At 46.0% G+C, this 24,653-nt stretch overlaps 1 protein-coding gene across 1 annotated transcript; it reads right to left on the bottom strand.

Annotated features, from left to right (window-relative positions):
* Positions 1-2,898: 2,898 nt before the first annotated feature.
* MCM2 (minichromosome maintenance complex component 2) lies at positions 2,899-18,647 on the bottom strand. Its single transcript, XM_006911440.3, has 16 exons — positions 18,537-18,647; positions 17,423-17,649; positions 13,958-14,133; positions 13,586-13,846; positions 12,626-12,845; positions 12,142-12,349; positions 10,316-10,450; positions 9,814-10,005; positions 9,056-9,149; positions 7,661-7,911; positions 7,419-7,545; positions 6,712-6,824; positions 5,534-5,779; positions 4,566-4,748; positions 4,191-4,346; positions 2,899-3,733 (listed from the first exon to the last, which is right to left on the bottom strand). The coding sequence occupies exons 1-16, from the start codon at positions 18,540-18,542 to the stop codon at positions 3,623-3,625; spliced, it is 2,706 nt and encodes a 901-aa protein (XP_006911502.1). The 5' UTR covers positions 18,543-18,647; the 3' UTR covers positions 2,899-3,622.
* Positions 18,648-24,653: the final 6,006 nt, after the last annotated feature.

The raw sequence follows: 24,653 nt of genomic DNA, 5'->3' as shown, positions 1-24,653 counted from the left end.
TTTATATATACACTAAGATGGCTAAAATCAAAAAGAAAAATAACAGCATTATACAGGGTCTGAAGAAATCAAAACCCTCATGCACTGATGATGGGAATGCAAAAATGGTACAGCTACTTTGGAAAGCAGCTCCTCAAAAGATTCAACACAGAGTTGCCATATAACCCAGCAATTCCACTTCTAGGTACATATCCAAAAGAATAAAAAACACATGCCCACAAAAAAAAACTTGTTACAGGAATGTTCATAATAACAGCTTTATTCATAATACTTAAAAGGTAGAAGGAACCTGAAACTGTGACATACCTATGCAATAGAATGCTATTTAGCAATAAAAAGAAATTAAATACTGACACATAATACAACATGGGTGAACCTTATAAAATATTATGCTAAGTGAAAGAAGCCCATCACAAAACATCATATATTGTATAATTCTATTTATATGAAATGACCAGAATAGGCAAATCTATAGAGACAGAAAGTATATTTGTGATTGCCTAGGACTGAGGATGGGAAGGTGGAGAAAGGGGAGTGACTGTTAATGGTGATGACAATATTCTAAAACTGATTGTGAGGATGATCGCACAACTCTGACTATGCTGAAACCATTAAATTGTACCTTTAAAATTATGTGGTATGTAAATTGTAGCTCTATGAACCTGTTACTAAAGAATACACAAGTGTATATGTTATATTATCTTTAACATACGTACATATACATAAACAGTATGTGGTATCATATTTTTAAATTTATGTGTACAATATCACATCTTTGGCATCTTAGTTTTTCACACGAAATTATCTTTCAGATTAATCCATTAATAAACTCCTACTGCATGAATAAAAGCTTTAGTTGTTTGATCCTAAAATAAATACCAAAGGAAAGCTTTTCCTTGATCCTATATACCTTGCCAGAAATATCCCATTTCACTGCTCCCCTTCAGAAACAAACTTCTCAAGAGTTTTTACATATACAATTTCTACTCCCTTACTTGCCCTTTTATTCACACTGCATTGAAACTGCTCTTCAGAGTCACCACCAACCTCCACAGTCCCACAAGATGCACATTTAAAACAATTTTCTAACATCTCTGAATTGGAATGTCTTATGGTTGACGGCGTCTCATCATTCTAAATGTTAGCATTTTTGTCTTAGTTGCACATAAAATAATGGTGATTCTTATAATAGATGGCATCTTATATTCGGTGAAACGTGGTATAGTGGACAGGTTTGTCATTTTACCTGATCTTTCAGTGACATTGGCTCAAACTGACCTCAACCTCCATTTTTTTTTTCTGGCTTCCAGAAACACCCTCTCCTCCTACCCTCTGCCCATTCCTAAGTGTCCTTTGCTGGTTCAGATGGGCACTCAGGGCTCCTTCAGTGATCACTTGTCTGTGACAGCTGTCAATTGATTATAGTTCATGCCTAATCCTTTCCTCAGCAGATCTGTCTGCAAAGTTCACTTTTCTACTTGTATATCTAAAGTTTCTAGCCAACATGTCCGAAATGAAGCTCCTGGTTCTTCCCACTAAATCTCAATCTATTTCTCAAGCTAGAAATCTGGTCTTCATACATAATTTCTTTTCTACCACTCCCATTTCTTATTCATCACTAAATCTTGACTAATCTACCTGCAGAATATATCTAAAATGTCCACTTTCCCCATCACCCAAGTCCAGACCACCACCATCTCTAGGCTATACCACAGGCTTCCACTCAACTCTTCCTATTTTCTCCCTTCAGTACAATTTACAATGACCAGATGGGATCGCCCTAAAAATACATTGGACCACGTTACTTTCTTGCTTACAACCCCTAAGGCTGCCTACTAGTCAGACTCGAGGCCTTATTACGCCTGTGTGCTATTGATAAGAAATGTATATTTTGTTCATCTCTGGTTTCTGGCCAGAACACTCTTGTAATTTCCTAAGAGATAAGAGCCATAGAGGCATCTTTTGTTGTAATATTTGGGTTTTACGATGTTTTCTGAACCAGCTCTGCAAACAGCTCATGAAGTAAAGGCGATGTTTTTTGTTACCCATAATGACTCTCAACTACAGCTGAGTTTATATTAAGGAGGTGACTGTTGGAAAGCCCCTAAAAATGGAGCTCGAATGCCAGGGAAAGCAATCCTGTGATTGATCAGAAGGTTAGAACTTTGAGCCCCAGCCCCTGACCTCTGCGGAGGGAGAGGTGGGAGGTTGAGCTTCACCCCTAATGGCCAATGATTTAATCACCATGTCTACCTAATGAAACCTCCATAAAAAAGCCCCAACTGAAGGGTGTTGGAGAGCTTCCAGGTTGGTGAACAAGAACACATCCATTTCTGGAGAGGGTGGTGCATCCCAAACTCCCTGGGGACAGGTACTATGCTAGGGCGTCTTCCAGACCTCACCCTATGTATCTCTTCATACCAAATAAATCAGTAAGTAAACTGTTTCCCTGGGTTCTGTGAGCCTTTATAGTTAATTATCAAACCTGAGGATGGAGTGGGTGGGAACCTGTAATTTGTAACCAAATCTGATGTTGTGGGTGATTATTTGTGACTTATCTGAAGTGGGGGTAGTCGTGTGGGTCTGAGCCCTTAACTTTTAGTCTGTGCTGACTCCGGGTAGTTACTGTCAGACCTGAGTTAAACTGTAGGGCACCTGGTCTGTGACCCTAGAAAATTGTCTGGTGTGGAATACCCACACGTCACAAGTGTTCTCTAAGTAGAAGAAAAAGCTTTCCTTTCAGCCTGCAAGCCCGGCATGGTATGTTCCACCCAACTCTGCCGTCACTTCTTGTTCCTGCCATGCTTCAGCCACACCTACTCTTTCCTAGTCTTCCTCATGAAGACATCTAGGAAAGCCTGGGTTATATTAAGACAGAATTGAGACCAACAATACCAGTATTTAGATTTTATTTAATTTTATTAAAAACTTAAACCACAGAAACAATGTAAAAACGAGAGAATGGAGAAATGGTTAGGTAGGAGAAAACAGATGAACACAGAAATGGTGAGGGGTCGTCCTAATTACTAGATCAACCCCTCCAACCCTTCCTCCTGCAGGAAACCAAACTGTGTCATTACAGAGCATAGAAGGGTTGTGCTCTCTTCTGCCCACATCATTTCTCTATTTATAGAAAGCTAGAAAAATCTGCAGAGTTTAGAAAAACACTACCAATACCTTAAACGTGTTCTTCAGCCAAAGTAGATGAAGCAGGCAGGACACAGAACTCACTCCAAGAAGGTAATAGTTCGCCTAACACCCTTATATGCTCAGTCACCTAGAACACTGTGGGTATTTTGAATACCTAGGACTCGATCTAGGACAAAGTGGAGGCAAACTTCCTTGAAATGGTGGATTACCAAGCAGTTGAAAAAGAAACACTGGCAAAACATGCCCACTCAAGATGGTGAGAGAAGCAGAAATGGAGCCTAAGAAATAAATTCCACCATTCCCAGCCACAGCCTGAGCCCAAGAGACTGGGGGAAGCCAGAGAGTTCAGCTGCCAGCACTGACCCCCATCACACTGTATCCCCCAGCAGTTTGATTTTGTGTCCCTGAAGCAAAGCGAAGTGAGCACCAGAACTGATTTCCCAGCCAGAATCAAGAGAGCTGCTATGGAGGCTCAGAACTGCTGGAGGATCATCTTCCGCTTCAGGTCATGGCTGAACTTGTTCATCTGAAAGAGCTCACTGTCATAAAAGGCAGAGAGGTTGTGGATGTTGATCTGACGAGCCTAAAAGGAGGAAAGATCAAGTGAGTTGTGGGAATGGGCTCCAGAAAGCCCAAGTCCACACAGTCTTAGGTTCAGTGCACTATCTAAGGCCCATTCACTGCAGGCCAGGCAGGGCTCTCAGTGCCATTATAGGGAAAGTCAACCAGGGCAGAGGCTGGCTGTGTCAGGGTCTGAAGCTGCTATCTCAGCTGTCAACTCCCTTTGATCTCAGCTGAGTTATTTCATTTGCCCTGTGCTGTCTCCTCTGTAGGATGGGATGATAGTAAAAGGACTTATGTTTTTTTGGCTGCTATCAAGATTGTAAGTGCATGGAACAGTACTCAGCACGTTATAAACAATAAATAGCTCTTCATCCAAGGCCCACACACGCACTGACACAGCAAGGACCAAAGATGACTAACAGCTCTCCAGGGAGCCAACACTGCCCTCCCCCCCCACCTCCCATCTGTGCCCATACCTTGTCCACCAAGTCCTTCTCAGGCACTTCAATAATGTCCTGCTGGGCTCCAAAGCGATTACGTTGATACATCACCTGCTCTGCCACTAACTGCTTCAGTATGAAGAGTAATAGCTCATTGTTATCACGACGGAATGAAAGGTAGCGGGCAAAGGTCTGCATGAGAAAAGAGCAAAAGTAACCATTTCTCCCTACTGGGACTCTCAGAGTCACTACAGGATGATCAGATCCACTCCTGCAACACTCTTCACCACAGGTGAGGAAGGCAGATGAGGAAGCTTCTGCAGCCAGGCAGCACGGCAAAGCCTAGCATCTTGGCCAGTGCCTCAGATGCCCAGGTGTGGCTCCTGTGGCCCCGCCTTAGCTCACACCCACCTTCCGCATGCTGCGCATGACGCTGAATTTCTGTGTGTCGATGAAGCTCTCCAGCATCACACGGATGGCCATGTTGACATCATCCTCTATCACGTAGTCCCGTAAGTGGATGCGCGCGTGGGCCTCTGCCATGCGGATCATGGACTCGATGTGCCGCACTGTGATAGGGATGCTGCCTGTTGCCTGGAGAGGAGGACAGCATCAGTTTTCTCAGGCAAGAAAGAAAGGCAAGGAAAAAGGACAATGGCACTGCTAGCAGCCCCAACTCATCTAACCATCCTATGGCAGAAGTGCTCAACAGAGCCACCAGGTGAGTTCACATTTTCCATTCCTTCTTAAAGTATGGTAGTGCCCAGTGGATGCCTATGCTATGGCCTGACACTATTATACCTACACATTCTGCTCCCACCAGTTGACTTATATGCATCCCAGAGTCTGTTATACTGGTGGCCAGCTATCCTTGTTCCTGTCATGTACTAAGTACTATATAATCCAGTAAGTGAGAAACATAGAAAATAAAGCTGTTGTTTCTATGAAAACTAAGTTGAATGCTCTAAGACTTGAAGTTAAAAGGTTAAAAAAAATGGGGAAAGTTGCTGTCTTGCTTAGGTGGGTGAGAGGCCAGTCTACAAGGATTCTGCATTCCAATTGCTTGCAAGCTGCCTTTAAATCCTCACTTCACTGCAAAACTGAAACTAGTTCAGAGCACTGTGTTCATGTAGATGAAATTTACGCGAAGTCAATATGGAACTTAATCAGTGGCCATCAAAAGACCTTGGCCCTATACCCACAGAAACAAACGCAGGCACATTTAAGTGCTGTCTAAAACAAAAGACTTACGATAAGTATGTTGTTTCTTTTTTAAGGCCTTTCTGCTTTATCACTTTTTGTATTAACTGACTTCGTGGATGAGAAAGCTGCCACCTGCCTCTCGCCCTGCCCAGCCCTCCAGGTCCCTGGGCCCATACCATGGATTCTTTCCTCAGATCACTGTACATCTTGGCCACCTTGTCCTGGTCCATCTGGTTGAGCTTTGGGTGGACCTTCTCCTTGGCATAGATGATATACTTCTTCAGGACCTCCTGCGGCAGAGGCTCCACGCCATATGTGTTGGGCATGGTAGGCTCTGGGGCGCCGCCCAGCCCCTCCTCCTCCTTGTTGCTGGGGTGGTGTCTGATGTGGCTGCCAACCACAAAACGGGCCAGCATCTCATCCTAAGACAAGATGGAAGAGGCCAAGTAGGAGAGGAAGTCTTGTGGCTTGGCTTGAGAAGTCAGCTAGCTAGAAGTGCAAGCTGATGTGCTCAAGAAGGATGTTCTCAACACTTATATCCTAAGCCTATTATGTGCCAAGCAGCTCCAGGTGCCAGGGTCGACCGGTAAGCGTGACTGAGCCCTCTCAGAGCTTACCTTCTAGTGAGGGGAGATGCACAGTTTTTAAAATTAACTATTGAAAGTAACACATGCTAAGAAGAGAAATAGGGCAACGGGTGAGGACCTGAGGAGACTCCTCTAGCTAAGGCTGCCGGAGTGCCTCTTGTCATCTGACAATCAAGGAAAACAGTATTCCAGGAATGGAAAAGAACAAGTTCAAAGCCCTGGCATCTTTAAGGTGTGAAGTGAGGGGAGCAAGGAGAAGGCACAAGCACAGAGATGATCTCACAGGGCCAGCAGCCACAGCAAAGATGGTTGACTTTCAGAATTACAGGGAAAGTTGCTAGGAAAGGCATGACCCAACATGCTTTCAAAAGATGGGCTCGGGATGGCTTCTAACTGGCAGTCTAATGGGAGTGAGAGTGGAAGCCAGGAGACAAACCATGAGACACCGCAGTACTTCAGTCAGAGCAAGAAAAGCTGGGTCTCTAGTTGTAGCAGAGAAGCAACAAGAAGCAGGTGGACTCAGGAGTTCGGACCAACAGGACTTGGTGGCAGAGTATAGATGATGTTGACTGTGTGGGTGGGTGGCTGGGAAGAGGGGGCAGTGAAGGAGAGAGATATCAAGGATGATTTCTGAACACGAGAAAGAATGAAAAACACCATGGTGCATGTGATGCCCATTTCTCCATGCCTGGCGCAAGATAGGCTCTAAGTCTCACTCAAGGTCCCCAGAACTTACTGCATGGAACCTAAGACACAGGGTTGTGTACCTGTACTGGGTCCACTGTGTCCCTCACCACACATAAAATGTCAAAGCGGGAAATGATGGGCTCTGTGAGGTCCACGTTTTCTGAGAAGGTCAGTGATGGGTCATAGCGGCCCCCTGTAACACAAAAGCACTCTCCATCAGGGCTCATCCTCCCCCAGATCCTCTTCCTTCTAACTACAAAAAGTTTTCTAATCCCAGTTGTTTTCAGTGACAGAAGGGGAAGGACTCTGGCAAAGGAACTAGAAGAAGATGGACTTTCGGTGCCTGCTGTCAGGTATTCCAGATAAGACATAGAAAAGGGACTTTTCCCCAAGCAACAGCCCGAAACAGCCCTGAGACAGAAGATACCTGTCTCCCAACAGAAACAGCCAACTAGATAGGTGAGGGTACCTGGGATCTCTAAGCACTTGCTGGCTAGGACCGACAACCAACTCCAACCCCACTCAGTCAACACACTAGATTCCTCTTCCCGGTCTTTTGAAAAGAATGGTCACAGGTGGTTCTGAGAATATGGCTCAACAAAAACCCAGGGGTTCTACTTCCCACTCTGGCAGAACACACAGGAAAAGTGCTTTTTGTTGCTTAATTCCTAACTCAGAGTTGTGAGTGGATGAGAGGTGCTGTGGGCTCCTGATTCCTGAAGACAGGGTCTGAGTCTTGTCCACTTTAGCAAGCCCCAAGCCCCACTGGCTATCGTGCCCAGTGTACCTATGGGGTTGGCAGCAGCAATGACAGTACAGCGAGCCTGCAAGGAGGTGACAATGCCAGCCTTTGAGATGGAGATACTCTGCTGCTCCATGGCCTCGTGGATGCTAGTTCTGTCCTGGTCATTCATCTGTAAGAGTCAAATGCTTGATTCTCCCCAATACATCCCAGTAACCCTTGTTCCCCACCAACTGAGGGCTAAGCCAACAAACCCTGAATCACACCACTTGCAAGAGTGGACCCACCTTGTCAAATTCATCGATAAGACATACTCCTCGATCAGCCAGAACCAGGGCCCCAGCTTCTAAGGTCCACTCCCGGCTGACAGGGTGCCGTTGGACATATGCCGTGAGGCCCACAGCTGAAGCTCCCTGGCCAGTGGTGAAGATGGCACGGCTAGACACTTTCTCAATGTATTTGAGGAACTGAGACTTGGCTGTGCCAGGATCTCCACATAAGAGCACGTTGATGTCACCTCGCACCTTGTGCTTGCCCCCTGGAGGAGGTAAGGATGGGAACAGAGGAGTGGGGACAAAAGGGAGGTCAGGGGTATAGGGCTTATCTCCAATTTCTCAGACTATTATGAATGGCAAAGGAATATTCTCTCCAGACAAGGATGCAATACCCTAGGACCAGAAATCCCACTTCTGAGCACTAAACTCAGAAAAATGAGTGTATAAGTGTGTGTAAAGATGTTCTTTGTAAAAGGAAAAAACTGGAAGCAATTTAAATGTTCTCCAACTAGAAGGGTAACGAAACATACTATGCTCTATGGACCATGATACAGTAACTTAAAAAAATGAACTTGCTATGTATGCACTAATACCAAAAGATGACAAGATGTGTTACTGAGAAAAAGTAAGCTAAGTATTTTATGCATAGTCACTTAGGCACACATATAGGAAACTGTAAATAGAAACATACGTGTCTTATGAAACCCTGTGTTTTCTAAGTATGCATATAAATCTATGAATGGCTAACAGTCTGGGAGTACATACAGCACATTGATGAGAGGAGTAACCTACAGGAAGGGGACTAGGATTAGAAAGAATGGTCAACAGTGACTTTGGCCTTTCTGTGACATCTAACAATTTAAAAGAATATAATGTAAATACATGTTCAAGTATTACTTTTATAGTTAAAACTTAACTTAAAAGATAAAAGTTTTTTAAATAAAAGAGAAGCAAAGGTGAATTTGCTAAAATCACAAAGGAAGACAGTAATGGAGCTAGGGACACCCTGATGCTCAAATTGCCAGGTGCACAGGCTATGTTCCCCCTATGATGACTAAGCCGCACAGTCTGGCCTCCTCTTAACACATACTTGCTCCTCTAGCACCAGGGCTTTAAATACAGAGTCCCACCTTGTCTGACACCTAGAACCTGGCTCCTACGAACTCCACAATGGTCCTCAACCTTTTTGGCACCAGGGACTGGTGCTCCTATGAGAATCTAATGCCTGATGATCTGAGGTGGAGCTGAAGTGGTGATGCTAGCACTGGGGAGCAGCTGCAAATCCAGATGAAGCTTTGCTTGCCTGCCACTCACCTCCTGCTGTGTGGCCAAGCTCCTAATAGGCCATAGACCAGTACAGGTCCATGGCCCAAGGGTTGGGGACCCCTGCTACAAGAGGCTGCTCACCTGGGTTTTTGGGCTCTCCTCCAAAAAGAGCCAGTGCCAGGCCTCTCTTGATGTCTTCATGCCCGTAGATGGAAGGAGCAATACTGGCAAAAATCTGAGGGAAGGAGGGAGAGAACCATGAGAACAAGATCTCTGCTCTCAAGTCCTTGCCAACTTGACATGCACAGATCACCCACGTGCTCCATCCGGTCTCAGGGGATTAGGATGTCTCCAGCCCTAAAGTACCCACTCCGCCAGGCCCTGGCATTAAACCCTACCCTCTACCTTGGGGCTTGTCATTAGTTGGCTCTGAGAATCACAGAACTTTAGAGCTTAAAAGAACTTCAGTCTGACTCCTTTATGTTCTCCCAGTTCAGAAAGGACTACCCCAAGGTTGCAGACCAAGAACAGAAAGGAGACAAGACACAGGCTTGGACAGCAGGAAGACCCTTCACAAGAGCTCTGTGGCCTGAGTCTCATTTCCTCAAATGGAAAAAATAATACTACCCAATTCACAGGAGTCTGTGGGCTCTAAATGAGACATTTATATAAGTGCTGGCTCCTGACTGGGTTGTGATGGAGAAATATGATAAATACAGAGAGTGAGGCATAGAAAAAAACCAAGTTCTTTCAATGGATGAGTGAATAAAGATGTGGTACATATATACAATGGAATACTACTCAGCCATGAGAAGATGAAATATTGCCATTTGTGACATAAATGGATCTTGAGAGTATCATATCGCAGAGTGCAGCAGCCCCACAGGACCTCCACCTGCCTTCTCCCCGATCTGCTGGTCCTTTGAGAGGCTGGCAATCATCTTTACATCTTCATCAGTCAGTTCTCCCATGGCAACCTTGTTGTCCTTCTTGGACACATGGTTGGCTAAGATGACCGTGGCAAAGACGGGGAAGCCATTGGCAGTGTTGAGGGAGCCATCGTAGTTGTTGTGGTAGATGCCGGTCAGTTCCTGGGGAATGGGGAGACCATGTGGTCAGAGGGACCAGCCCCAGGGTCAAAGTGGGAGCTGGGCTCACCTCCACACCTGGTTTCATCCAATTATTTCTCTTCCAAGTCCTCCATGCTACAGACAAGAGAAACTCAGCAAAACCAAAGCACAATTAGTCCTCAATCCAGAGTTCCAGCTGGCCAGTCCAGTACAAGGAGCGACTCATCTCAGCTGACTTCTCGGCTGTCATCAACCCCTCCCTGCCCCGCCACAAATGCTCGAACTTCCTTAAGCAACTCAGTTCCCTCCCAGCCTACTCCTGGTCACATACTATCTCATCTCCTGGTTTGCAGCTGTCCACCAGATCAGCGAGGAGAATAGCATCCTTGGAACGGGGCAACCGGCCGGCCGCCACTTTGCCAGGACTCTCCTGAATGCGGATGCGCTGGTAGTTTTGATAGATGGTCTGCAAGGGACAAACAAACAGTCACAGGGCCTGTCCTTGTGTGGCAGACTTCAAGCACTGAATTATGTTGCCTGACCTTGACTGTGGCCCCGTGACAGAGAGAGCAAGTAGTGTTGTTATTCCCATCTAATGACTAGGAAACAGAGAGCCGAAGATGACAGGGAGTGAGCCCACTGTGACCAGCATATCAGTGGACAGTCCCCACTCCTACCACCACTCCTGCCACCACCCCTCTGGATACCTCCTTACTGCTGGACAGTCAAGCATCTGTTAACATGCCGCAAAGCTGAGCCCTTATGTGTATAAATGCTGAGGCCAGGCTGCCTAGTTTCAGATCCTGCTCTGTGGCTTACACTGTGTGATCTTAGGCAAGCAAATCTCTCTGCGCCTTCTCTGCAATACTAATTCTCTGGAATGCTAATACTGCCAACAGCAACATTCCAGTGAGGCTTAAATCAAGTAATACATACAAAACACTTAAATCGATGCTTGAGAAATGGCAAATTATATTAGTTTGGGCTGACTGTCAAGTATCATATGCCACCACTGTGCCATGCAATTTAATGTCTTATTTATCTAGAAAAGAGACCACATAATATAGCAGTTAAAAGCATATACTCTGGGTCAAAATGCCTGACTTCTAATTCTGAGTCACTTCCTGGCTGGGTAAACCCAGCCAGTTTCTTCACTGGTAAAACAGTACCTGCCATATAGAGTATGATGAAACTAAATGTTTCACCTGGCACCTGGCAAGTACTCCAGAAATGTCAGCTATAATTATTAATCCTCTACTAATTACTGTCTCAAGTTCCCTAGAAGCAGAGCCCCAAACTCTGCTCTGGTGCAAGAGACATTTGTGAAAGTGGAATCTGTAAAGGAGGGAAGCTAGACAGGGCAAGGAAACCTGGGCAGAGGCATGGGCTCAGCTGAAGTCCAGTTTTGCAGGTGACTCTCACCAGGCAAGGCACACTTAAACTTTTAAGCAGGTTTTTAGCAGTGGGATCATAAGCACAACCTCCCAGGCTTTTTCTGGCAAGGTGGCTCTGGATAGGGCACTCCTCAGAAGCATAGAGCAGTAGAGGTCAGCAGCTAATACTCAGGGCCACTAGGCACAAAGGATGTCTAGGCATGCACTGCAAGTACCATGATGACCTCAACTTTACAGATGAAGTTGTTCCAGTACAAAGGCATATGTTACCTGCCTGGGGTCTTAAGGCCCAGAGGCTTTTGGCAGTGTCTCTTGAATAGGGCACAATAGTGTCTACGTGGTTACGATCCTGGGGCTCCCAACCAAAGGTCCAGAGAGGCAGGTACCAGATATGTCAAGAGGAAGTCTCGATGGGACTGCAGGTGCCCCATGGAATAAGGGACTAGAAAGCAGTTGCCCTACTAAGGGTGCAGTTTAACCAGATCTTATTTTTCAAGAGAAGCCAAAAACTTGGATGTTTTAAACAAATCATCTTATTTTTAAATACTGACTCGAATTTTTAAAAATACCACTGGGCCAAACTGAACATGTTGGCCGACAGATCTGGTTTGCCCCCGGGTGTGGCCAATATACGATACCTTCTTGCTTCCCTCGGCTGCCCATGCTGATTTCCAAACTGCCTAAGAGATCAGGCAGGCCCTGAGTACTGGAGACCCCTGAGATATGAATGACAGCCAGCAGCCAGTGCTGTGTGCTTGCTCACCTCTTCCATGTTGACTTCAAAAGGGCCAGCTGACTGGCACTCAGGGCAGGAGCCGGGCTTCACTTCTTGGTTCTGGGACTGACAGAAGGGCCCTAGTACAAAGCTGCACTTGTTACAATTGTACTTGACCATGCTGAGCTGGGGCAGAACGCCTGTGCAGCTGGTCACCACTCCGCTGGTACGAATCAGCTGGTTCAGGTGCAGCTGCCTGTGGAAATGAGAGGGCACATCAGAGGTCTGGAGCCCCAATGCTTGACCCACACCCTCCAGAGAGGAGTTCCATGTGAAGGCATTCCAACATAAGATCCCAAAAATTCGGGGCCCAGTGCCACCAGATCCATTGCACCCCACCCCTGTGCAAGCCAGAACTCACAAGTGAGGGCTCTCCTTAGCTACAGCCATCTACCCACACCACCCTCTTGAATGGTGCCTGAACTACAGTACAGAGGACCAGACCTCGGCCCCCGCCCTGCCCTCAGCTCACCTCAGTGAGCGCAGCTCCTCTACCAGAGGCAGGTGGGAGATGCGCACATGGATGCGGCTGGCAATGCGGTCGTACTTGGGGTACATGGCCAGCACGACCTCCAGGGCAGCCTCGTCAAAGATCTGTAGCAGCTCTGCTGGTGCCTCTGGCAGGAAGTATGCCAGGACATGCTCCCTGGCTGCCAGGTCCTCATAGTTCACCACCAGGCTCTCTCGGTTCTCTAGAGGCGGTAACAGAGACTGAGCGCTGAGTCGGAGAAGGCAATTCCCATCTCACTGTGCGAGGAGGGAGCCTGCTCACCCAGATCCTTGACTTCAAGCAGGAAAGCTTAGCTCTCATTTCTAAGGCCACCTTGCTTTAGCTATGTGACTTAGATTTAGAGACATATCCTGAGCCTCAACTTCCCAATCTACAAAATGGAAATGTCACACAGAGTACGAAGTCGCTAGGGAGATTAAGTAAAATAATACATGGAGAGTACCTAGTATAGCAGGGTTGCAACTAGAAATGCCTGCAAGAGCCAGGAAAGAAACCTATGAATAAACTGTGTCAAATTTAAGACAAATAGAGTGGAGGGGACAACAGGAAACCAAGATTTGCATGCCTCCTTTTAAAATTAATTCCTGTCACGAGAAATATGCCGTTGCTTTCTGATCAAAATAGTAATCAGATCTTTAGGTAAAATCTGCCAAATTTTAAGCATGTTAGAAAACACTCCATGGACAGTTGGCTGGAGCATCCTAGTATAGACTCACAATACTTTTTGTATTTTTCTGAAAGATGGACATCATGGGTGCCAGGTGCTAGCTCCTGTCAAGCAACAGGCAAGTAATTTAATGTTCCTTGTACTTCATGTCTCTATTAAATGTGCCCTTACAGGGCCAAAGCAATAACTTTCTGCAGGAAGAGTTTTGTAAGGTGAACTATAGTAAACAGAGGCTGGGAGTACAGAAGCCTCACCTTTACACATGTCACTGATGCGCTCCTTGAAGACGTTGTGGCCATGGCCGTCCACGTGGGTGCGCAAGAAGTTCTTAAAGCGGTGGTGTATCTCCAGCCGGGGCCCTGCCATGCTCACCCACTCGCGCACGGAGTGGCCCTTCAGGTCCTCCAGATTCTCAATACTCTCGATCATTTCCTCATCTTCCTCACCGTCCTCTGTGGCCCGCTCTACCTGGCGGCGCTTCCGAGCAGGGCGCTCTTCATCCTCCTCATCGCTGTCTGAGGGCGAAAGGAATGTCTTCGAGTTAAGTCTTCCTGAGCACTCCTTCCCAGTTCCCCTAGGCACTGTAAGCAGGACCAGCCCTCGGGGGTGCAGACATCTCAACATACCATACAGAAGCCCACGGCGCATGCGGCCCAGGCCCCGGCCAGCCTCACGGTCACGCTGCCGCATGGCCCGCTCCGCTGCATCTCTCTGACTGGCTGTCAGCTCCTCTACATCCTCATCATCCAGAGCCAGTCCATCAGCCTCGTAGGTGTCGAGCTCTGGGATGGCTCGGTAGTCCCTGAGAGACCCCCAAATGTTAGCATTAAAAAACAAAAACAAAATGACCCAAACACAACCCAGGAACTTGGCCTGGTTCAGAAGGCTTAGGAGCCCTGGCCTGGGCAAGCCTGAAGAGTCACCAGGCCAAAAAGAGAGAAGGCTCAAAAGGATCTCCAATGGATAAACCAGGTGTGGTCTACCCATACAATGGACTAGTATTGTCTCGAAAAAGAAGCAAAGTCTGATGCATGCTACAACATGGATGAACTTTGAGGACACTGTGCTCAGTGAAGTAGGCAAGTCATACAAAGATATATAATGTATAATTCAGTTAGGCAAGATAAAAAAAATTCTGGAGATGGTGGTGATGGTCGCACAATCTGAGTGTACTTAATATCACTGAACTGGACACTTAAAGATAGTTAAGATGGGAAATTTTATGTATATGTATTTTTCTCCAATAAAAAGAAGGGGGGAAGGGCTCACCATTCAGCTTTAAGCACCCAATAAGGATTGGAGGAACCACAAAACCTTCACAGAGAAAGGCCTTTCAGAGAGCAAACCCCAGGTCCCCCATGGGGTAGAAATTCTCTCTCTCTCTGACAATGCCAAACCCTTTCAAGTCCTGAGGTCTTTTATTCACATCAGCCAAATCAGCCTCTCTGAAATGCCCACCCACTAGCTCAAGCCTCTCAGCTCCTCTAAGACTCCCCCGCCCCAGGGACTCATTTTCCACAGTGTCATCTATCAGTGATTTAAAGGGGAAGTGCCTTAATAAGGAACTCCTGAGAGCAAAGCCCTGCTCTCTCTTCTCTGCAATTCCTGGAGGTGGACACCACTGCTCCATCTAAAAGATGAGGAAAATTAGCATTAGGGGATGATATGTCTTTTGCCAATGGTCACTCAGTAGAGCTAGGTGTCAAAATACAGCCTAACCACAAATCTCAAGCTTGTTCCCTGATACCACACTACCTCCCCAAGATAATCCTCTTAGAATTTTCTTTTTTTCAGGTAAGTGGTGATCAGGGAACTACTACCATTTGGGTTTTTTTGTTTGTTTGTTTTTTGCAGTAAACTGTCAAACTACATTCTCAGAACAAGTAATCCCATTGTGCTGATGCCAGAAACAGTACCCAGAGCCAGGTAAATTCCTGGACTGATCCATTTCTGAATTCTTAAATTCTCAGGGAAAAGGTATCTGACTCCTCAAAAAAATTTTAAGACACATGAAATGTCCTCAGTGAAATTCTAATTGGTCCATTAAAAAATTGGTAAATTGGACTTCATCGAAATTAAAAACTTTTCTGCCTCAAAATATACTATTTATAAAATGAAAAAGATGAGCTGTAGATTGAGAAAACATTTGCAAATCACGTATCAGATGAAGAACTTGTATCCAGAATAAATTTTAAAAGACTCTTACAACTCAATAATAAACAAGTAAATGACCCAAACAGACATTTTCCCAAAGATATGTAAATGTCCAACAAGCATGTTAAAAGGTGCTCTACATCATTAATCATCAGAAAAAGGTAAATTAAAACCCTAAGAGATACCACCTCACATCCATTAGGATGGCTATTATCAAAAACCAGAAAATAACAGGTGTTGGCAAGAATGTGGAGAAATGGGAACCTTCATATACCACTTGTGGGAATGTAAAATAGTACAGCGGCTTTGGAAAACAGTCTAGCAGTTCTTCAAAAGAGTAATCATAGCTATAACCCAGCAATTTCATCCCTTGATAGTTGCTGAAGAGAATTAAAAACACATGTTCACATCAAAACTTCATAGCAATATTATTCATAAGCGCACAAAAGTGCAAAGGACCCAATGTATATCAACTGATTATGAATAAAATGTAGTCTAGCCATACAATGGAACATTATTCAGCAACAAAAAGGAATGAAGTACTGACACATGCTAAAACACAGATGGACCTTGAAAACCACACTAATGCAAAAAAGCCTGTCATAAAAGGTCATCATGTATTATGATTCCATTTGTGTGAAATGGTCAGAACTGGCAAATCTGAAGAGACAGAAAGTTAGATTAATGGCTGCTTAGGAGTAGGATAGGAACCAGGACTAACTGTAAACAGGCACAAGGGGTTTTACTGGGATGAACGTTCCCAACAAGGAAATGTTCTAAAACTAAAGTGTAGTGATGGTTGCCAAACTCAGAAGATTAACTAAAAAGCAATGAATTGTATTCTTACGAAGAGTGAATTTTATAATATATAAATTATAGATCAGCAAACATGTTTCTTAAAAATCCACAAAAACAAAGTCTAACTGGGCCCAGCTACCAGAGGTAGCCTCAGATAACTATCCAGAGGTCCCTGCACAGGGCCTCTCCTCTCATTCTCTGAAAGGAAGAAGCAAGGAGATGGAAACAGGGAGTAGAGGATAAGAATAATTCCACACTGCACAAGGACCCATCTAGGGCTGATTTGTCCCAAGACTCCTTATTCCCTCTACAGTCTGGCATGTACTGCACACCCAGTATGATCGTCCAGGGTGACAGTGCTTAAAGCAAAGATCCAAATGGTCCAGAGTGCCCTTGACAGTTCATGAGATGACTCACAAAGGGCACTCCCTGTGGAGTGTGAGATGGCCTGTACAGTCCTGTTTACACACACCAAGTTTGGAACCCAAAGTCCCAGAAAAGAAAGGCCCAAAGGAGACTCTTCATGAGGCTCCTAGGCATTCACACAATTCTACTGATGCATCTACCAAATCCTGGTTGTAAATATGGGGTAAGGCTGCAGTAGAAATCTAACTTTGCTTCCTTGCAGAGCTTACTCTACTGTCTTAGCGTTAAGCCTCAATAACTTTTAATACATGTTTATAAGTTTACTAATAAGTGTGAAAATATCTAATAGAAGGCCTGGTACAGATTAGGCACAATAACTATTTGCTGAATTGAATCTAAATCGCGGTTAATCAGCCATGTCCATTGTTTTTTTGAAGCTGCAGAAAAACTCGGCTGCCTGCTTCCCGTCCCCCTTAGTTGGCAGCCCTGATGTGACCCACCAGGTTAGAGACCCCTTGCATCCCCTAGGGTGCACATCTTATGGAGTTGGGGCTTATCCAGGCCTTAGGGTATAGTCTTAGATATAGCAAGTTACATGGACCTCCACTGTGGCCCCATGAACCTGTCTATCTCCCCGCATACCTGAACCAAGATTCTCTCAAAGTCACGATGCTCTGATTTGCCTGCTTCCCAGAACCCAAAGCAAGGTTGCTGACACACAATGGGCTCTTTGCAAAACTATCTGCCGAGTTCAGGGCCCTGAATGAAAGTACCTCTCCATGCCATCTCCGATAAGTTCCTCTCCATCCTCTTCCTCCAGGGGCCCCTCTGTGCCTAGCAGCCCCTCAGATTCATCCTCAAAGGGAGGAAGGTCACGGCCAGGGCTAGAGGTCAGGGCATCTGTGCGCCGAGAGCTTCGTCCAGGGCTGGAGGTGAGAGGATCATTGCTTCGCCGACGCCGGGCTGGGCTGGAGGCCATGGTGAAAGACTCAGATGATTCCTGCAAGGGAAGATCAAGAAAGTGAGGGCTGACTTAGTTTCCTATAAGGTGGTCTTCCCTACCAGTTACCCTCTCTGCCCTCCACCACACCAATCCCCTTGCAGCCTCAAGACTTTGCACTTGCTGTTCCCCCTACATGGAATGCTCTCTGAGCTGAGCCAGGGGTTTCTCAACACACGTGAACCAGCTCAAATATCACTCCTCGAATATCTGGTCATTCACAATACCCTGTTTTCTCCATGACAAATAACTAGGATATCTCATTTGTTTATGTATCTGTTTATAGTCTATTCCTCTCGGTAGCATGCATTCCCACCCATGTGAGCACCCATACTGTGCCAGACACCTCTATACAAGGGCAACCAAAACATAAATGATCTGATGCTTACAGGCTGGTGGAGGGGTCAGACAGTAAACGAGACAAAAAGACTAAAGAAAAAAAAAATTACAATAAGGACTGCACAAAGATGCAGGACCCTGTCTTGTGTACACCCAGCGCCAAGCACAGAGAGGGCGTCCGACAAGCTTGTGAAGAGTGAATAAATGACGGTGGCCAGGCGGGCTGGGTTCGCTTCGGGAGTCTAACTTCAGGCTGGGGTGTGGGAGGCGGCATTATCAGGACTTGATTGGTGTGGGGCCCTCTGGCTTTGCAGACCCCGAGAGAAATCAGTTCCCAGCCAAAGCCCAGGGGCCCAACTCCAACTTGGAAGAACGATCTCGGGCAGGCGCAGGAGAGCAGACAAGAGAGAGGACGAGAGGCGCGTAGCATCCCCCTACCCCGCGCTGCCCTTGCTGCTGGGGCACGCGCCCCGCACCGACCACGCCCCAGGCCGTGAAGATGTGCGGGCCGCGAGGACCAACAGCGCGCCCAGCAAGCGCACACTCACCGCCATTTCAGCGCCGCGCTCCACTCGACTACCACAACCAGTTTTCGCGCGAAAAGTGGCTCACGTGACCTGCCCGAGCCGGGGAAGCGTCTGACGGAACATGGCGTCATGACGTCAGCACCTACTTGCGTCACTCTGGCGCGCGGGGGGCGGACGCGTCCAGGATGGCTGAAGACCCCGCCCACAACGCCCGGAATGGCCCTGCTCAGGAGGTTGGAGGCCCTGGCCCCTGGCCGCGAAGGCGTACGCGGCCGCGTACGCAGCGCTGTCCGTCACCAGAGGTTTGGGAGCTGAAGCTGCTGGTGCGGGTACTTAAGACCAGCTCCACCTGCTGACTGCCTGACCTTGGTCACGGTTTGGCCGCTTTATAGATGAGGCAACTGAGCTTCAGAGCCTTGTTTTCTGAGATCTTTTCTGAGTGGATAGTCAGTTTCAGCTTCTCCAAAAGCTCTCAGGCTGATTACTTCAAGCACAGAAACACTCCAGGATTGTAGGAAGCCGCTTCTGATGTTATAGTAGGAGTTAGCCTCACCAAGGGGAGCAAAATGCAGGGATGTTCTAGATGGGAAGAACGACGTTTATAAAGATGTAGTGAGCATGGCACAGTGATGATCTGCAAGCAATGCCACAGTTCCGGTTACACAGCTTGCGATGCCCAGGAAGGGACAAGACTTGAGGTTGCAGAGCCCAGGTCACAAAAGTTCTCCAAGTCTTTCTAGGGAGTTGGAGCTTTATTCTGAGGGCGATGGAGAGCCACAGAAGGATTTTGAGCAAGTGAGAGGATAACCAATGTGAGTTTTAGGAGAATCCCTTAGGCTGTCCCTCGGAGGTGGATTGAACCAGGTTGGAGGTGTTGTTGCGGTTTTTCCTCCAGTTACATGTGGCTCCAGCTAAGGCAGGTCCCTTGGTGAGCCAGGGGGTGGGGAGAGCTGGATCACAATCCTCTTGATATTTTTGTGCAGTGAATAAGCATCTCTGAGTGGGACCCAGGACATAGGGCAGGAGGGATGATGAGGGCTTAAAATATCCAGGAGAAATTTAGGAGATGGATAACAAAAGGGAGGCATCCAGGATAATACCAGGATTCTGCTTAGGAGACGAGGTGGATGATGGCATCACTTCTGAGATGCAGAATGCAGGAGGAAAAGACGAATTTGTTTCTGGCTGTGTTGGACATGGGCCTCGAGTAGAGATATCCAGAGGCCATTTGATATTATGATCTGGGGCTCAAGAGGGAGTTTGGGTTATAGCCTTAACAGTGGTTGTATAACCAGATAGTGCAGTGAGGAGAGAAGGCCCAGGCCTGGGACCCGGGAAACTTTTACAGTTAAGAGGCACCAAGGATGCTGGACAGGAGTTGTGATATTGGGAGCCACTAAAGGAGAAGCCAGAGAAGAGATGGTGGGTGGGATTATATTATCTATTTCAGCTTATAGATGGCCTTAGCAGTGGTTGTATAACCAGATAGTGCAGTGAGGAGAGAAGGCCCAGGCCTGGGACCCGGGAAACTTTTACAGTTAAGAGGCACCAAGGATGCTGGACAGGAGTTGTGATATTGGGAGCCACTAAAGGAGAAGCCAGAGAAGAGATGGTGGGTGGGATTATATTATCTATTTCAGCTTATAGATGGCCTTAGCAGTGGTTGTATAACCAGATAGTGCAGTGAGGAGAGAAGGCCCAGGCCTGGGACCCGGGAAACTTTTACAGTTAAGAGGCACCAAGGATGCTGGACAGGAGTTGTGATATTGGGAGCCACTAAAGGAGAAGCCAGAGAAGAGATGGTGGGTGGGATTATATTATCTATTTCAGCGTAACAAATTACCTGGAAATCTAGCAGGTAAAAACAATTACCATGTATTATCTCAGTAGCTGTGGGTCTGGATGTGGGCTCAGCTTAGCTGGATCCTCTGCCTCAAGGGCTCTCACAGCCTGCACTGGTGGTGCTGGCCAGAGCCCTGGTCTAATCTGAAGGCTCAGCTCAGGCAGGCCCTGCTTTCAAGCTCCCTCATGTGGCAAGATTAAGTTCCTCCTAGAATATAGGATGAGAACTTGGGTTTCATACTGGCTCTTGGGTGGGGGCCTCCTCAGTTTGCCATGTGAGCCTCTCTATAGGGCATCTCACAAATTGGCAGCTGGCTTTGTTCAGAGCAAGTGAACAAGAGGGTGAGAGAGGCCATACACAACAGAGGCCATGTCCTGGAGGTGATATTCCATCACTTTTGCCATATCCAGTTTGTTAGAAGTAAGTCACTAGGTTCAGCCCACTGTCAAGGAGAGGAGATCACTGGAGGCTACTTGGAGGCTGCCAGCCAGGGGAGACAAGGTGGTAGATGGGAACAGCAGGTGACAAGCTGCCAAGAGGTCAAGTTTGGCAAGGACCAGGAGCCAATGAGTGGCCCTGGTAAGAGCCAGTTCATGCCATAATCAGTGTCAGACACCACATTGAAAGTGTGTTGAGGAGTGGGGTGCCGGGAGGTAAGAAGGGTGAATTTGGACAATTATTTGGAGAAGTTGGGCTGTGGGACATGGGCAGTACAAAACTGGAGTGGGATGTGGGGCTTTTTTTTGAGATGAGAGACACTTGGGCATGTTTAAATGCTAATAGGAGGAGGGAGAAGAAATGGCAAGGTGGAAAAGGGTGGGGGCAGCCTCTATTATGGCCTGCAATGATCCCTACTTCTGGTATTCGCACCTTTATGTGATCTGCCACATTATACCAGAGTTGGGCTGCATGACCAGCAGCATGTGACAAATGATTAGACGTCCTTCAGAGACTAAATTATAAAAAGCTCTGTTGCTTTGCTTTCCTCTCTCCTTCTTCATCAGATAACTCACTCTAAGGGAAGCTGGCTGCCATGTCCTGAGGACACACAGGCAGCCCTGTGGCCAGCCTACAGAGTGAGGAACCAAGGACTCCAGCCAATAGCCATGTTGGACTCACTCTGGATGCACATCACCTTGGGGTTTTATTTTTCTCACATCAGTGGGCATCTAACACTAACACGATCAAGGACAAGTCTCCTTCTCAACTTCTGGTTTCACTATCTTCAGCCTGTGGCTTTCATCCTCAAGGTCTCAGAATGGCTCTCCCTTCCCTCCCTCTCCCCGCCCCCAAGGCATTGTATCTGATAAATGATGCAGCTCATTTCTGATAAAGCTTAGCCTTTTCCCTTATTTGTCAGCTGGTCATGAGAGACTCCCCAGTCAGCTGTAGGTGTGAACAAGGGACAGGCACTGGTGCAACAGTGATAGATGATGTAGATCTACAATGGATCACTTAACAGTCTTAACTGGATGGCTGCTGAGCCCACCTGAGCTTATGACTTCATGGGCCTGATGATAGAACTCAGTTTATCAGGAGCAGCTCTTCCCTCACAGTCACTTGAGTCCCCTAGTCATCTCTACCAGGGTCCAGTATAGCCTGGTAGAGTTGTATTTTGAATTTGTATATAGTTTTCTGCTGTAGATGTCTTGGCCTTGCTCTAGAACCTTAGGGGTCTACACTGTGGTTTCCCCATATGAAAGAAAAACAGCAAAATGGAGTTGGTATTGTAGAAAGCAACCTAAAATGGAGCCAGGAGTCCTCCATGAAGGTGAGCTAATATACCCCATCCATTTGAAACTGAACTGTTGAACTGGGCTAAACCAAATGGCTACATCCTGATATAGTTCCTAGAAGAGGCTCTACATCATTGAACTCTATTAAAAAATAATATTTTCACCTAGCAATGGACAGAAGCAATTAATTATGTATAGCATAGTGTAAGTCTCCTTGCCAGCACCAAGTCACACACAGCTTTTTCAAAGCAGCTTGTGTAATCTCTTTAGAAGCCCCCCTTGTTTGTCTTTATAAACTGTCTCTTTCTTTCCCCTTCAGAACACAGTTGGGTTTCTACCCAAATCTGTGTCTCCAGGATTTGCAAGTCTACAAAACAAAAAAAAGGACCCCCAAATAAAGCTTTTGTAGTTCCAATTCCAGTCAAAACTGATTGATATTACATGGTCTCAGAAGTAGGATCCAGAGTGACTTGCTTCCTCCTCTGACGCCTCTGTGGATTCAAGTAAGGTACTTACAAGAGTCCATTACACTATCCTGGTCCTGGATCCTTGTGGTAAGTCCTCCTAGACCTGAACCTCCTGCCTCGGTTGACTTTCAGGCTCTATCTGGATGTCTTCGGTTCCTAGCTTTCTGTCTGAGGGACTTACGGCACCCATTTGGTAATTACTTTTGAAAAATGGGAAGATGCTTTCTGAGAGGCTGGTGCACAGCCACTTTCTGGAACTCCTACTTGATTTATGTACAAAACATTACAGGCCCCCGTCTTGTAAATTTCTAACTCTCTGGATCATAATCACCCAGGAGGATTTACAATTAAACTGGCCACATTGGGGCTCTTTTGAAATCCCCAAGTTAATCTATCTGTGCAGTCAGTTGGAATAAGACTACAAAACTAAGCAAACTGAAATGGAATGCATATTTTAATTTGTGTTTTGAGGCCTCCACACATATAAGTAATTCAAAGGTTGCTTCCCTCCAAGACAAATTCTAACTTAACCAAAGCAAATTCCAAGTTGCCTCAGAAACTCACTAAACTTGAGGAAACTTCTAAATGTTCATCTGACATCTCTTTATCTGCACCTTGCATTCCTTTGCTGCCTGCCTGTTTCCCCCCTCTTTACTCTTTACTTACTAAACTCCTTTTTTATAACAATGAACTTGAGGCTCCCTTAGACTACCCTGCTCTTACCACCCCATTTAATGTTAAACTGTCAGATGGGCCTAGGCCAAGATGACAACCCCTTTTTTTTCTTATACCCCAGTGACTAAAGCTGAGCTCAAGAATTCCCTAATCTAATTCCAAAGAGGACCTCCATTGGGTTTGCTAGAGATTTCTGCTCACTTTCCAAACATGACCCAAGGCTCTCTGACCTCTATCAGTGCATAGGAGAAGGTCATGCCAGAGAACAGCCAAACAAGGTGGGAGACTTGACCCTCGAGAATGAGAAGCCATGAACAAAGCCTCAAAGCTGGCTAAAGGGCTTCATGAAAAGACACCTGAGGCTTTCCCTTGAGCTATTTTTTGGAAGAAAATTCAAAAACATGTTCGAAAACCAGATTAAACTTTTTGATAATTATGATAGATTTGAAAAAGTTTTTAAACAGTATTCTGGCATGGATGAAGTCAATGATGATGCCTCAAAGCTTTTTAATCTAGCTTTTGTTGAGGGTATACAAGACAAACTTATACAACAGGTAAAAATATTACAACTTAGTTGGACCACCACGCACACCCATGATTTAGTACATTATGCTGAGCAGCTCTCTGAGCTATCTAGGAAGTTACTAAAAAGAAAGCTACACAAGCCCTAAATGCCAAAATTCAAGCAACTCAAGTAATAAGCCTATAAGTACAGCAATTGATGGCTAAATCCACCATTCAAAGGGGTTGGTAATTGTAAAAAGCCTAGACATGGGGAAAAAAGATTATTTAAAGCACAAAAGGCAATTACAAGGCCAACAGCCCATAAAATTTGCAAATCCTTCTTAAGGATTCCAACCTAAATTTTCTCAGCAATAGGGCTGTTCTGAGGATCAAAAGGGGATTGTCCCTATGCTCCTAATTCTTTAGGAAAAATTGTTCTATTAGCAATGAGGTAACTAAGGCCCTCATAGATACCAGAGCTACCTTATCAGTTCTTAACCCCACCAGCCTCTCCATTTCCCTTCTGTGGAGTACTGAAACCATATGAATGGTGGAGATTTCCGATCAACCCATCACTATCTCCAAATCCCTTCTGATTCTTTTCATTTTGGGCCTATTCAAGGAACCCACTCATTTCTTTTGGTTCCCTCTGTATTTCTCTCTAGGGGAAGACTTTCTTGAAGCTCACAAAGCCCATATATTTTCTTCTCTCAAAAGGGGGAAATATTCTTACATCTTGAGCTTCTGACTATTGACCCTCAAAAGAACTAGATCATAGTATTCCAGTTTTTTTTTCAATCTCTTTAACTGACTCAAACCCTCTTAGATTCTATTCCAAATGAACTTTGGTTGAAAAATGCCACTGACATTGGTTGCATTTATTCTGCAACAGAGATAAAAATTCAAATTAACA

The sequence above is a fragment of the Pteropus alecto genome, unplaced genomic scaffold (assembly GCF_000325575.1).
Source record: "Pteropus alecto unplaced genomic scaffold, ASM32557v1 scaffold124, whole genome shotgun sequence".
In the NCBI taxonomy this organism is placed as follows: domain Eukaryota; kingdom Metazoa; phylum Chordata; class Mammalia; order Chiroptera; family Pteropodidae; genus Pteropus; species Pteropus alecto.
Note: the sequence above shows the minus strand (reverse complement) of the source record. Positions and strands in the feature narration are given on the sequence as shown.

Coding starts and splice junctions, on each gene's coding strand:
- MCM2 (XM_006911440.3), bottom strand. Junction 13,847..13,957: donor GCGCCGTGGGCTTCTGTATG/GTATGTTGAGAT, acceptor TTTCGCCCTCAG/ACAGCGATGAGGAGGATGAA. Junction 5,780..6,711: donor ACACAGTGGACCCAGTACAG/GTACACAACCCT, acceptor ATCTTGTCTTAG/GATGAGATGCTGGCCCGTTT.